Source organism: Polypterus senegalus, chromosome 13, assembly GCF_016835505.1.
Source record: "Polypterus senegalus isolate Bchr_013 chromosome 13, ASM1683550v1, whole genome shotgun sequence".
Lineage (NCBI taxonomy): Eukaryota > Metazoa > Chordata > Cladistia > Polypteriformes > Polypteridae > Polypterus > Polypterus senegalus.
This window is the reverse complement of record NC_053166.1, coordinates 16941656-16955521: the sequence shown is the minus strand read 5'-3', so window position 1 is coordinate 16955521 and position 13866 is coordinate 16941656. Positions and strand designations below refer to the sequence as shown.

Genomic DNA, 13866 nt, shown 5'->3' with positions numbered 1-13866 from the left:
CACCTCTTCCTGCGAAGACACCTTTATAACCCGGAGCCACCTAAGATGAGGTGATGTCACACACACACGTGATTAATGGATTGTTTCAAGGATTGTATAAGAGCTGTAATATCAGTCCGAGTCACGAGGGGGCACTGTCAGACTATTTCCTCATTCTCTGGACCGAAGTCCATCCACAACAAGACCCATGATGTCACTCCCACTCTGGCCAATAACACTGCCTCTTTAAAACCTGGAGATGAGGCAGCCAATAGACTCCAATCTGCAGACATTACCTGCAGTGTGAGCACATGATCGTCTCTTCTCTGGGTTTCCTTCATTTCATGCCATTTTTATTTCCAGTTGCAATACACAGGTTCACCACCAGGTGCCCAACTTTTCAACAATTCCTGTCGTTTTTATTGAACTGATAACACATTTATTCCAATTCATAAAACCTCTCACTACCAAGTTATAAAGTTTATGTGCTAATAAAGATTTCCTCTAAACTAAAGCTATGCATAGCCTTAACCTTTGCTAAATATCCAAAGATAAAATAGCAAAAATAAAACCAAATGAAAATAAGATTTTCCAATTATTTATAACATCATTTTAATACATCAGAGTCAAATTGTGACTCCATCCTGCTTGGGCAGTGCAGTGCCATCATTGACCCACATGAAGGATTAGTTGAACCCTTTTAGGGTCTCCAGGTTCAGATATATGAGGGGTCTGTGTGGTACCACAGCAGCTTCAATAAAGATGAATGCAGTTGCACCTCTACAGTAATACTGCCAGAGTGAATTTAACTCTTATAATGTCAGAGTAACCCTTTAAGGTGTATGTATGGAACGCGTGTATCCATATATACAGTATGCAGGTGAAACTCTAGCTGTTTGTCATAATTTAATAGAAAAGTTCCATTAGCCAAAGTCTGACAATTACCTTGTCTGGGGTACTCATCGGACTCCCGGTGCACTAAGTCGGTGACACGGCCGCCGTAGTGAAGTCTGGAGTCGTGGTCGTACGCCTTGAGGGTTTCACTGGAGCTGTAGGATTTCTGTGTAGGGACCCGGCAGTCCTCGCTATCGAGAGAGGAACTCGTATAGTGAAACTCTTTCCCACAACGACCTCTCGTTAAGGAACGATGCTTTCGATCCTTTATATCCATTGCTGTTGCTTGTGTTATGCTTGTGAAAAAAAAAACCCAAAAAAAAAAAACTGCTTCAAGATCTTCTTAAAATTGAATTCCAGAACCTAAACAAAACAAAGAGAAACAGAAAATGAATGTAAAGCGGCTTATCGTCGGACGTTTAATCCCCTTTTGTTTCCGCACAACAGAAAATCTGATTAGTCAATAATAATTAAAAAAGTTTCCATATTCAAAACGCCCCATAAATGGCGCAACGGGGTCCCTCCCCAGATCCCTTATGTCATTTATTGTATTGCTCTCCGGGGAGTCGAGACACCGTCCTCCATATGTTCTGGGAATGCCCTCCTGCTTCTCTCGTCTAGCGAGCCTTCTCTCCTGGATTGTGTATCTTGTATGTCGCAAATTACAATTTCTTGCAACCTTCTTCTGCTTATTCCAGGTGACTCTTCTGATTATTACTTTTCGATGAAACAAAAAAAAAAAATCAGGTTGCACTGTTCCACAAATAATTTTGGACTCAACATGAATAATCCCAGGCCTCATTAATAAGACACACTGGTAACAACCGCACGCGGCCAAAATAAATGAAACCTCTCCAAAATCTCTCCAGTTATGAAGCAGGGCAGCTAACAAAATGAAGACTTCAGTTAATTAAGAGCCTCATTCATTCAACGGCTCACAGTGCACGGGGGGTAGCTAGAGATACAGAGGGTAAGCTGATGGATGGGGAGTCCGCGGGCCTTACGGCATTATGTTTATAATTAGAACACAAAGGTGAAACACATTTGTTCTAAAATCTTCTAAGTCAGGCAGTGAAGTGACTGGGCTGGAAGTCAAACCCAGATTCATAGCAGCCCCGAACGAGGCGCCATGATGCTACCTGCAGGATAAACCTCAGTCTGTGGAGAAATCCCTGCATTCATCCATAACCTGAGCCAACTTAGCACATTTGATGGGTGCACGCTGCCACCCAGCAGCTTTAAGTGCAAGGCAGGATATGACCCAAGATGGAAGAATTTTGAGATAAAGAAACTTTTATCTGTGGCACCTCTACATGAGAACCACCATTTTCTACCATCTCAAACATATGCAGTTTATAATATGTGGAAAACATTTGGGATTAAATCACTTAGAGATCTGTACGTACGTAGACGACGTCTTTGCGTCCTACGAACAATTACATTCCAAATTTAACTTTCCAGCAACACATTTCTTTCACTACCTTTAAATCAGAAACTTTATTAAACAGAACCTGCCTGATTTTCCTCACCTCCCACCAACCTCAATGCTGGAAAAAATATTGATCAGTCTTGAGGACTCAGACAGCATTTCTGCAATATATAAAACCATTTCACAGTCACTCCCTTTCAAAGATCCCAAAGTACAGTGGGAAAAGGATCTCTCACTGAACATCTCAGAAAAGGAGTGGAAGGTAGCAATGCAGAGAATCCACTCGATCTCCATATGCGCAAAGCATACAATTATTCAACTCAAAATTATATATCGAGCACATCTGTCTCGCTTACAATTCTCCAAAATGATTCCAGGAGAAGATCCAACCTGCGAACATTGCAATCAAGCTCCAGCCTCACTGGGCCACATGTTATCATCATTCTGGAATAAAATCTTCAAATGCCTTTCAGACACCCAATTCCTCCTAATCCACTAACAACTGTGTCTGGTGGGCTCCCAGGTGGGCTTAAAGTGGAAAAGGATGAACAAACTGTGATTGCCTTTACTCCACTATTGGCATGTTGACTTGTCTCGCTGAACTGGAAGAATCCTAACTCTCCTCTTTTAAGTCAGTGGGTAACTGATGTTTATATTATCTAAAATTGGAAAAAATTAAATTCTCACAGAGAATCTGTGCAAAACTTTTTATAAACCTGGCAGGATCTAATCAGTAATATTTTAGAATAAGCTTTTAAAGCACTGAGGAAGCAGATTCTCTTCCCTTTTCTCCTTTATATTTTTCTTCTCCATTTATCTTTATTCACTTATTAATCAGACTTCCAATACAACTTGGAGTCCTGCCACGTGCAAAAGTTTGCTGACAACACTGCTATGGTGGGCTGCATCAGGAGGAGGAGTATAGTAACCTAATCAAGGACTTTGTTAAATGGTGCGACTCAGACCACTTACACCTGAACACCAGCAAAACCAAAGAGTTGGTGGTGGATTTTAGGAGGACCAGGCCCCTCATGGACCCCGTGATCATCAGAGGTGACTGTGCTGAGGGTACAGACCTGTAAATACCTGGGAGTGCAGCTGGATGATAAACTGGACTGGACTGCCAATACTGATGCTCTGTGTAAGAAAGGACAGAGCCGACTATACTTCCTTAGAAGGCTGACGTCCTTCAACATCTGCAATAAGATACTGCAGATGTTCTGTTAGACAGTTGTGGCGAGCGCTAGTGATGGGAAGTTCGGATCATTTTACCGACTTGGACCTTTGAGTCTCGTTCAGCAAAAAGAACGAATCTTTTTTCGAGTCATTTCGTTCAATTCTCTTTCCGGCTCAGACTGTATACTAGGTTAAGCTTATGGGGCTGTCACGTGATGAACGAATGACTCAAACCCGAAGACTCGAGAGATGAACTAATCAATTCTGTTTCTGGCTCAGACTGAGTTGGTTAAGCTTATGGGGCTGTCACGTGATGAACGAACGACTTGAAAAAGCCGAAGACTCGAAACAGGTGAATCAATTCCAATACCGAAACTATAGGAAGTTGCACAAATGCGCAGGCACGACTGAACGAATCACTCCCACGAGACGACTCGTTCTTCCCGAGTCACATTAAAAATTTGTTCAAAATGAACGAATCGTTCAAGAACAACCCATCACTAGCGAGCGCCCTTTTCTACACAGTGGTATGCTGGGGAGGCAGCATAAAGAATAGGGATGCCTCATGCCTGTACAAACTGGTGAGGAAGGCAGGCTCTATTGTAGGCACGGAGCTGGACAGTTTGACATCTGTGGCAGAGCGATGGGCGCTGAGCAGACTCCTGTCAATCATGGAGAATCCACTGCATCCACTGAACAGGATCATCTCCAGACAGAGGAGCAGCTTCAGCGACAGACTGCTGTCACCGTTCTGCTCCACTGACAGACTGCACACTATACATCTCTTCAATTCCACCGGGGGGGTAAAAGTTAATACTATACAAAGTTACTGTCTGTCTGTTATACCTTCATTGTTATCACTCTTTCATTTAATATTGTTCTTTATCAGTATGCTGCTACTGGAGTATGTGAATTTCCCCTTGGGATTAATAAAGTATCTATCTATCTATGTGTGTCACAGTGTATCACAGGAATAGCTCGTCCGAAGATGGCAAGGACAAAGATCCAGAGTGAGGATAAACATAAAGTGGAAGTTGAAGTTGAAAGAATTATCATATCTCATGAGGTATTACCAAGAGTTTGGGTATTGTGCAAAAACGGCTTAAATATCCTGTTACAGAATGTCACTTAATAGTGGACAGCTTATATTTGATATGATAAGGCAGAATGGAAAAAGCAACGATTCACTCATCTGCCTATTTGCAGATTTGTTATCAATAATTAAATGGAAACTATTTAGTGAGTTTTGCGACCTTTTGCAGAAAACTACAGACAGCACTGTAGCAGTGCTACTTACATGGACTACAAATCCCAGCAGTCCCGGAAGTAGTGCACCATTGGGCAGCTTTGGTGGTTGCCACAAGGACTGCTTGGTAAAACAAGAAAAAGTGTTTTTTTTTTTTGTTTGTTTGGTTTCAGCACTTCACTGCATAAGTGGATTACAATTACCTACTTGCCTCATTTACAGTATGTAATCTTGTTTGTTTTCAGTCGACTAGATTACTGTAACACACTCTTCTCAGGACTACCCAAAAAAGACGTAAATCGCTTGCAACGAGTGCAGAATTCAGCTGCTAGAATCCTAACTAGGAAAAGAAAATCCGAACACATTTCTCCAGTTTTGATGTCACTACACTGGTTACCTGTGTCATTCAGGATTGACTTTAAAATACTGCTGATGGTTTATAAAGCCTTAAATAATCTCGCCCCATCTTATATATCGGAATGTCTGACATCTTATATTCCAAATCGTAACCTCAGATCCTCAAATGAGTGTCTCCTTAGAATTCCAAGAACAAAACTTAAAAGAAGTGGTGAGGCGGGCGGCCTTCTGCTGTTATGCACCTAAAATCTGGAATAGCCTGCCAATAGGAATTCGCCAGGCTGATACAGTAGAGCACTTTAAAACACGGCTGAAAACACATTACTTTAACATGGCCTTCTCATAACTTCACTGTAATTTAATCCTGATTCTCTGTATATCCAACTCATTATAATAACTATTCATGGTGGCTCTAAAATCTGTACTCTCTCTTCTGTTTCCTTTTCCGGTGTTCTCGCCAACACCATCTACTCAAAGCACCGTGATGTTCCAACAATGATGGATGGATTAAAAGCCAGAGGTCTGTATGACCATCAACATCAAGTGACTCCGTGAGGACCGTGACTACAAAGAGGACTGTTTCATTGATGTTAGGTAGAATGCCCAGAGGGGACTGGGTGGTCCCGTGGTCTTTGAACCCCTGCAGATTTTTTTTTATTTTCAGCCGTCTGGAGTTTTTTTTTTTTCTGTTTTTCTGTCCACCCTGGCCATCGGACCTTACACCTTTTCTATGTTAACTAGTGTTGTCTTATTTTAATTTCTTATTTTGTCTTTTACTTTTCTTTTCTTCATTATGTAAAGCACTTTTGAAAATGTGCTATATAAATAAATGTTGTTATTGTTGTTCATGTGATTTCATCTGGGTTAAGTCTATAATGACTGAATTACAGTTTCCCTTACTTACATTTAGTAGTTGCTCTAACCTGTGACCTGAGGTATCCATCTTAATAAAAGGACAGATGTGTCTGTCTGGTTGCCATGTCTTTGTTATATGTCATTTAGTATGGGATTTGGTTTGTGATATGCCACCTGTTGGAATGAAAGGTGCAGTGAATTTTATTTCTACATGCATTAAAAACTTCATTCCAATAGATGGTGCACTGCAATTTGTACCACTGAATACACCCAATAGAGAGTAACTGCCAGATGGACAGAATTCAGCTTATTAGCCTTCAGCCCATCTTAGTCGGGTAGCACAGCTCTCAAATGGATAAAGAGTAGGCATCCTCTAATAGGAGCACTGAAGTAAAGTAGCAGTCACTTCTGACTGCAGGTCCAGCTACAAGTGCATTGCGACTGACGGGCTGCCTCTCCTTCCAGACCAGGTGCAATGATAAGAGAATAAGAGTTGGGGTGGAGGACATACATGTGGGCCTACGTAACAAAAAATCTGGGCATGGGAATAAAAGTATCTCATGTTTTTGGATGGGGTCACCCCAAACCAGCCAGCAGTAAATGCACTTCAGCGCAGGTCATCCACCTGAAGCTAATTTGTTCGGGCCTGACCAGTACCTGGATTGGAGACCATCTAAGATAAGCTTGGGTTGCTGTTGGTGAGGTCAACAGGGGCCGCTTACCCTGTGGCCTGTGTGTGGATCTCAATACCCCAATGCAGTGACAGGGACACTGTGCTGCAAAAATGGATGAAATGTAAAAGCAGTGGTCACAAAAGATCCCTGGGCATCCTGTGTAAAGAGGAGGGTATTTCCAAGTGTGCTGGCTAAATTGCCCACCACGGCCCCCTAATTGTCCCCTGTCTCTAATTGGCTATTTCTCTCACCACTTCACCACCTATTAGTTCACGTGTGGTGAGTGTCCTGGCACAAAAATGGCTGCCATCACATTATCCAGGTGGATGCTACACATTGGTGGTGTTTGAAGTGGCTGCCCGATATCTATGTAAAGTGCTTTGAGTGTCTTGAAAAGCAAAATATAAATGCAATGTCTCCTTCTTCTTCTTCTTCAAACCCCTCCATGAGCAATCTGAGAGTATTTAAGGCTCAGCATCATCATGTTGTACAGGCCGATGTGTTTTGGGTTCACCCGTTCCTCAGGGACAGACATTCTAAATTGCTACAAAACAAATCCATCATCAAAAACTAAAGTAAAACATACAGCCAGAATGTAACACTCATTATCATTTATCACTTACACTGAACTCGTGACACCATGTCTCTCAGATTTTAAATGTAAATTCCTGAAGCAGTCTTTTTCTTTTTCTTTCCAAAGCAACACTTACATATAGCTGGAGCTCTTAATAAAGAAGCACATCAATCACCAGAAATTACTTAACCTCAATTAACTTTTTTAGATTTCTAACTAATTTTTAAGTCTAGCATACTTATTACTGAAATCCACCTCATGAAAGCAACAATAAACCTGAGAAAAAACTGACTGGACCAACTGAACCAACAGCTGGAAACACAATAACAGATTTTCAAAAATAGTCACAATTAGAACAATAATGATAGTGATGGAGACCGTCGACCAGACAGAATTAAACTCTTATTTCTGAACCATTTCATTATTGAAGTCTTCCCTCAGTATATTTCAGCAAGAACAACAAAGAAATGGCAGACATGTTACATGAGCTTTCATTAAGTGTACCAACCTTCAAATATTAACAACATCATATCTCAGCACCAAGGCTTCTGATCTTTACAACTTTTCAGCTTCCATAAATACAATTAGTTTCACACCATCATCATCGAGTCCATTCTGATCTCATCTGTAGCTGTCTGGTCTGGTGCTGCTTATGCTCAGGCTGCAGCTCATCTTCAGAACTTGTGAAAAGATCACAAGGCTGTAACTTACCAGCCATTCAAGTCCTGTATAAGTCCAGGGTAAGAAAGATCACTGCTGATGCGACTCATACGGAGGACCACACGTTCCAAATGTCTCCATGTGGTGAAGGCTAAAACAACACGTCGATTGAACTCTTATTTTTCATGTGCAGTAATTCTGACTAATCAGGTCTGATTTTCTTTTGTTCCATCATATCTGATTCTCATTTATTTCTTTTGCGTTGCTCTTGTATGCTGTGTTATAACTGATCTTTTTGTATTTTGTGTTGTCCTCGCATGTTGCACCAATGCTATCCAGACAAACTCCAAGCAGACGTTAGAGTGAGTTATTTCCATTCTGATTCTGACCGTGTCAGTTGTAGCAGTGCTACCGGGGAGTTAAAAACTTCATCTCCCAGCAGTCCCTGCAGTGGATCTGATTGGATGGGTGCAAGGGCTGCTGGGGACAAGAAGGCCAGCGCGAGTTTTAAAAGGAGGCCAGTTATACCGAGAGGGGAGGCTGTGCTGTGTCTGGAGTTACCCGTCTGCTTTGTCTTCCCATTCATGGCCTTTGGATTATTGTTCTTGTCCTGGAATATCTCCTGTTCATGTGTATGGACTGTCTGGTGTCTGCCTGCTGCGTGAGGACTGAATTGGATTGTTCGTCGACTTTCGGAGAAGGAGCACTCCTGATCCCATCACTCTTTATCACCAAGATATGACGGTAGGACCGTTCTTTACATGTACTTACAACGAGCTGATCTCTGGATTATTTAGTCCCCATCATTTTACTACATTGGTTTGCCGTTTCCTACGGATTTTGTTGTGGACTTCATTGTGTGTAGCTTTTGTCAGTAGTTTGTTGTTTCTGAGTTCATGTTTATTGTGTATTTGCCGGAAAGGGAACTGGGGTGGGATCATTTTAGTTTGTGTAGCTAGATTTCATTTATTGTTGCTGAATACATTCGTCAATTTCTGTTTTCTTGCCATTTGCTTCTTTGATTCTGTGAGGATGTGTGCGTGAGTGTGTTTCTGGGGTTCACAATTAAAAAAAAATTAAAAAATCACCGTCAACAGACGGTGTGAATCTTGGTTGGGTCTTTTTCAGACCCGCTGCACAGCCAGCATTTCTCCCCTGGCTGGGGCTCAAAGTTGTGTCTCTTGTCTCTTTGGTCTAAATTTGTATTAATGTTTCTTTTGTTTATAATGCATTTTCTTTGTGTTTTTTTGATCACATCCCATGTGTTTTGTGGGTAGTTCCCCAAGGGGTGGGGCCACATGCCAGTCACCACCAGGAACTACTGGCCTCCACCTATATTGGAGGGTCTTCCATAGTTCAGGACGGTTCATTTTGATAGCACTATGGAGTGGAGTGTTTCTTGTGCTTAATTATGCATTTTGCTCTGTGCTTGTTCAAAGTGAAGAGACTATCAGCTTTCAGCTGCCAAGGGAGTGAGCGGCTCATCAGATTTTAGCTAGTTTTTAACACTAGAATCCCTGAAGCCTACGAAAAAACTCATAATCCCGGCCCACCTTAAATCCCATCACACCTCTCCATCAGCGTCTTTTGTTTTGTAAATGTGTCGATCAGCACAAGCAGCAAATTAGCCTGCTAACCCATCCCCCCCTTACCGCAGAAGCTCATCTCAGGCAAAAAGTTTTTCCAGCTCAAGTCTTCTTTATCTGCGTGTGAAGTCCTTGAGTTGTATAAGGTGTAATGGCCAACCCCTTACCCAGACCTGCCACTACACTACCAAGACTATTCCTTGGATCACCTGAGGTTTCTTGCTATAATAACAAGCCGTACTCCTTACAAGTTGTCTTACTTTACCCGAAAAGACGAAATAACCAAAAAACAGTAAAAGATATGTAAAATCAAACACGGATATATTGTAAATTGAAAAGACAGACAAATATTGAATAATATATATATATATATATATGTGCACGCAAAGCACCACTATCCGAAAAACACCAGTGACTAATTACTATTTAAGAACACGAATATACAAATATTTACATGAAACCCTCCCTTGCCCCTAAACAATAAACAAACACACGTAATACAAATACAAACATGGATCAGGTAAATACTGAAATTGAAATGTGGTGAAAAAATTGGTCTAAAATAAACTCCGGTGGTACTGATACTGGCTGTAGTGTTATTGTGCTCCTTCCCGAAAACAAACGACTTCACTATGAAAAGTACTGGCAATGGCTGGGATGAATCCGAACCCCTGGGTTTCTCGGCTCTGGCTGTCGTGATGTTGAGTCGGTGGTTGAAAAAGCAAGCAGTGGACTAAAGCAATGACTGGCAGTGATGAGTTTGAAAATGATCGGGTAAATTGTCTCCTTTCTACAAGGGTAAATAATATATCGTTATTTAGAACACATGCATTTTATGTGTGTTCCGTATTTACTATGATCTGTTTAAGTATAGGATGTCAGAGCTCGTATCCGTGTCGCACCCTAACCCGATTTCTTTTTCTTCGGTTATATTCTTGAACAAAAGCACACTTGTTTTGTTATGCGTGTACCTTTTGTGAAAGTGTTTATTTGATATTTGGACTTCAGTCTTCACACATTATACACTTCATGTCAAAACTTTGTCATTAGTACTATAACATGAAAAAAGTTTCTATTTTAAGTATTTGTTCAACATTTCTTGCATTTTTTGCATTTCCTGTCATCCTAAACTTACACAGATCGTTGTAGATACGGACAACACATGAGATGCATGTGTTCCAAATAACGATATGTTATTTACCCTATGCAACTCTAGGACGTCACACACAGATTAAGAAGACTTGAGCTGGAAGACCTTTTTGCCCGAGATGTTAAGACAGGGGGATGGGACAGCAAGCAGGCTGCTTGCTGCTTGTGCTGATCGACACATTTACAACACAAAAGACGCTGATGGAGAGGTGCGAATAGAATCCCTCACAATGCAGGTCATTTGCCTCATTTGGGACTCCATGAGCAACACAAAGTCAAACCAGCGGTACCCAAGAATTCTGTGAAGAGGCACAGTACCAAAGGATTCCAGTCTTCATCTCAGGTCACTGGAGAGCATCCATGTCTCGCAACCATATAGAAAAACAGAAAGCACCAGGACTCTAAAGACTTGGACTTTCATCCTTTTGAATAGATATCAGGAGCACCACACACCCCTTTCTAGCGACCTCATGTCCCTCCATGCTCTCCCAATCCATCTACTGACTTCATAGGAAGAGTCATGACAGACATGAACGTCCCTGCAAGGTAAGTAAACCTCTCGACGAGGTCGACACTCTCTCCACAGACAGACACACTGATGATGGCCGTGCCCAAGAGGTCATTAAAGGCCTGAATGTTGGTTTTAATCAGGACACTCGCAAGCCCAGACACTCAGACTCCTCACTCAGTCTCTCAAGCGCCCCAATCAGAGCATCATCAGATAAGTCAAGATCAGTGAATCTTTCTTCACCAACTGATGCCCCACAGCTGAAGTGACCAAAGGTAAGACTAGTGATCAATTAAACAAGTTAAAATCACTCAGCTCCTACAGTAGTTGCATGTTTCTGTTCCATATAATAACATTTTTTCTTACTGAAAAAAATTCAGTGGTTTTTGGCTAATTTTTCCAGGGGTAAACGTAACACAAAGGTAGTTAAACAGGGATGTCACCTGGACGGAGCCTCAGGAGTTCAGTTTGTCCTCTTTGTCTTATTTACAACAGTCTCAGAAGCGGCACAGTTACTAACATTTCAAAAGAGGAGCATCCAGAGGAAAAACAACACACAGGCAAAGAGAGAAGATGCAATCTTCACATAGACAGTAACCAGCCTGGGATGAAAACTCAGCCTCCCAAGGACACGAGGTAGCAGTGGTAATAACCTCAGAAACATTCTAATTATTAATACTCTGTGACTTACATGGAAGAAAACCTCCCCACAACAGCTGTGTTTATCTGGATTGATCTTCTGCCCTTCGTGAAGCTCCTGCCTTTGTACCGAGATACGGCACTTAAATCAGTCAGACAGAAGCAGACGTCGATGGAAAGTGTGACTCAGGCTCTGGGAGAAGGCCGCAAGTCTCTTGACAGGATTCAATCTATAAAATATTAATCATTTTACCAGTTTGTGGAATGTCATAATCCGATTTAATTCCTCAGTCTGGTAATTGGACTGTTGGACTGATTTGCAGAGACTTTTGATGTGCATTGTTCTTTTATATTAACAAATATTTTTAAAGGAAAAAAATCTGCTACTTCTCTAAGTGTTGGCATAAGCACCAGGGATTTGGTAGACGCTTACTGTCGAACAGACTCCAGAGGGTAGCTGGACAGAGGGCACGGTGTGGGTGTTTGTAAACCTATTACTGTCATTGCCATTGATCATGTCTGCTTTGTAAAGTCCTGGAATAAGCTGAACTAATAAAAGAAACGTTACTGTGCTTGAACTGGCTGAAGTGGCACAAATTCCCACAGACAACACTACAAAATCTTGAAGAAGGAAGAGTTGGAGCTGCATTGCCGCAAACGGCGCAACTCCACTTTATTGCCCAAGGTCTTTAGAATGGCATTTCCAACAAGCTCATAGAGATGTGACGGTCAGGTGTCAAAAACATTTTGGCCATATAGTGTAGACAAATAAAGCTTTATTTGTCCCATGGGGGGAAATTTACCATTTTTCATAAGCTCAAGAAAAGTAGAAATATCATAACAAACAAAGATCTCCCTCAAATACACACAAAAATTACAGAAAGAGAAGGAAAAACATCTGACTAAAGTCTAAAGTAAAGAGAACAGTTGCAGTGATGCGTTATGCTGCAGGCATATTGTCGTAGGTATGAAGAGCCTCAGTCATGTTTACTGACACAATTCACTGGCAAAAGGCCACGTCACATTACACGACTTTTACAATGATTTCCAGTCGAAGCCTAGATAGATAGATAGATAGATAGATAGATATGAAAGGCTATATAATAGATAGATAGATAGATAGATAGATAGATAGATAGATAGATAGATAGATAGATAGATAGATAGATAATTATAGGTACTATATAACAGATAGATAGATAGATAGATAGATAGATAATTATAGGTACTATATAACAGGTGGATAGATAGATAGATAGATAGATAGATAAATAGATAGATAGATAGATATTATAGGTACTATATAACAGATAGATAGATATGAAAGGCACTATATAATAGATGGACAGATAGATATTAATGGCACTATATAATATTTAAATAAATAAATAAATATGACAAGATCAGATGACTACAAGTCGCATATTGTGACATTGTCTTAAAAGTCCTCAGTGCTAGCGTGTCACAGAAAGGATGTGCAGATTTGTTTTTAATGTCCATCAGTTCTTCCTCCTCCTCTACTACCTCCAGCGGGACCGCTGTGCGCCCTGTAACTGAGCCTGCCTGATGAGTTGGATGTATTAAAGATTTGCAGTTCAGCTGCAGTCATTAAGTGTTTTCAACCCTGGATGTCCCCCACAGGTTGCTATTCACTACTCAGCCATTAATCTTTTCGTGTAACCTGTCAGTTTGTTACGTCCGAGGAGATGGCCCAAGCACTTTTGCCCTGCCCTGAAGTTGATATCCACACCAAAGTTATTGCACCAGCCAACTCCTTAGGAATGGCCAACTCACAGCATTTCCTGTTAAGTTGTCTTGAGTTAATTGCTATGAGAGACATTTCAAATAAATTCTCATCTGCAGCAGGAGTCATCATATCCTATTTATTCCATTCCAAGAATGTCTTTGAAACTTGGGTGGGTTTTATGTCTGTATAATACGGCTTAATTGCCAATGTGATAATGTCTGTGTGTTTATATAAGGAGGTTTACTGTATGTTAATTTATATTCATATTGTTCAGATATTTGTAGTTTTAAATGTATTGTTATTTGTAACCAACAATACTTACACTTAAGTATTGTACTTCATGAGCAGCGCCTCTCACAACGTTGCTTAAACTGCGCCAGTAGTTTCAAGCTT

At 41.0% G+C, this 13866-nt stretch overlaps 1 protein-coding gene across 2 annotated transcripts in view; it reads right to left on the bottom strand.

The window, feature by feature from the left end:
• The window catches only part of LOC120542238 (teneurin-2-like), a 1685504-nt gene that overhangs the window by 1212882 nt on the left and 458756 nt on the right, over positions 1-13866 (bottom strand). For both annotated transcript variants that reach the window (XM_039774544.1, XM_039774546.1), the window contains exon 3: positions 925-1236. In XM_039774544.1, coding sequence (XP_039630478.1) covers positions 925-1150 — 226 coding nt within the window. In that variant the 5' untranslated portion in view covers positions 1151-1236. The remainder of the gene's footprint in view (positions 1-924; positions 1237-13866) is intronic.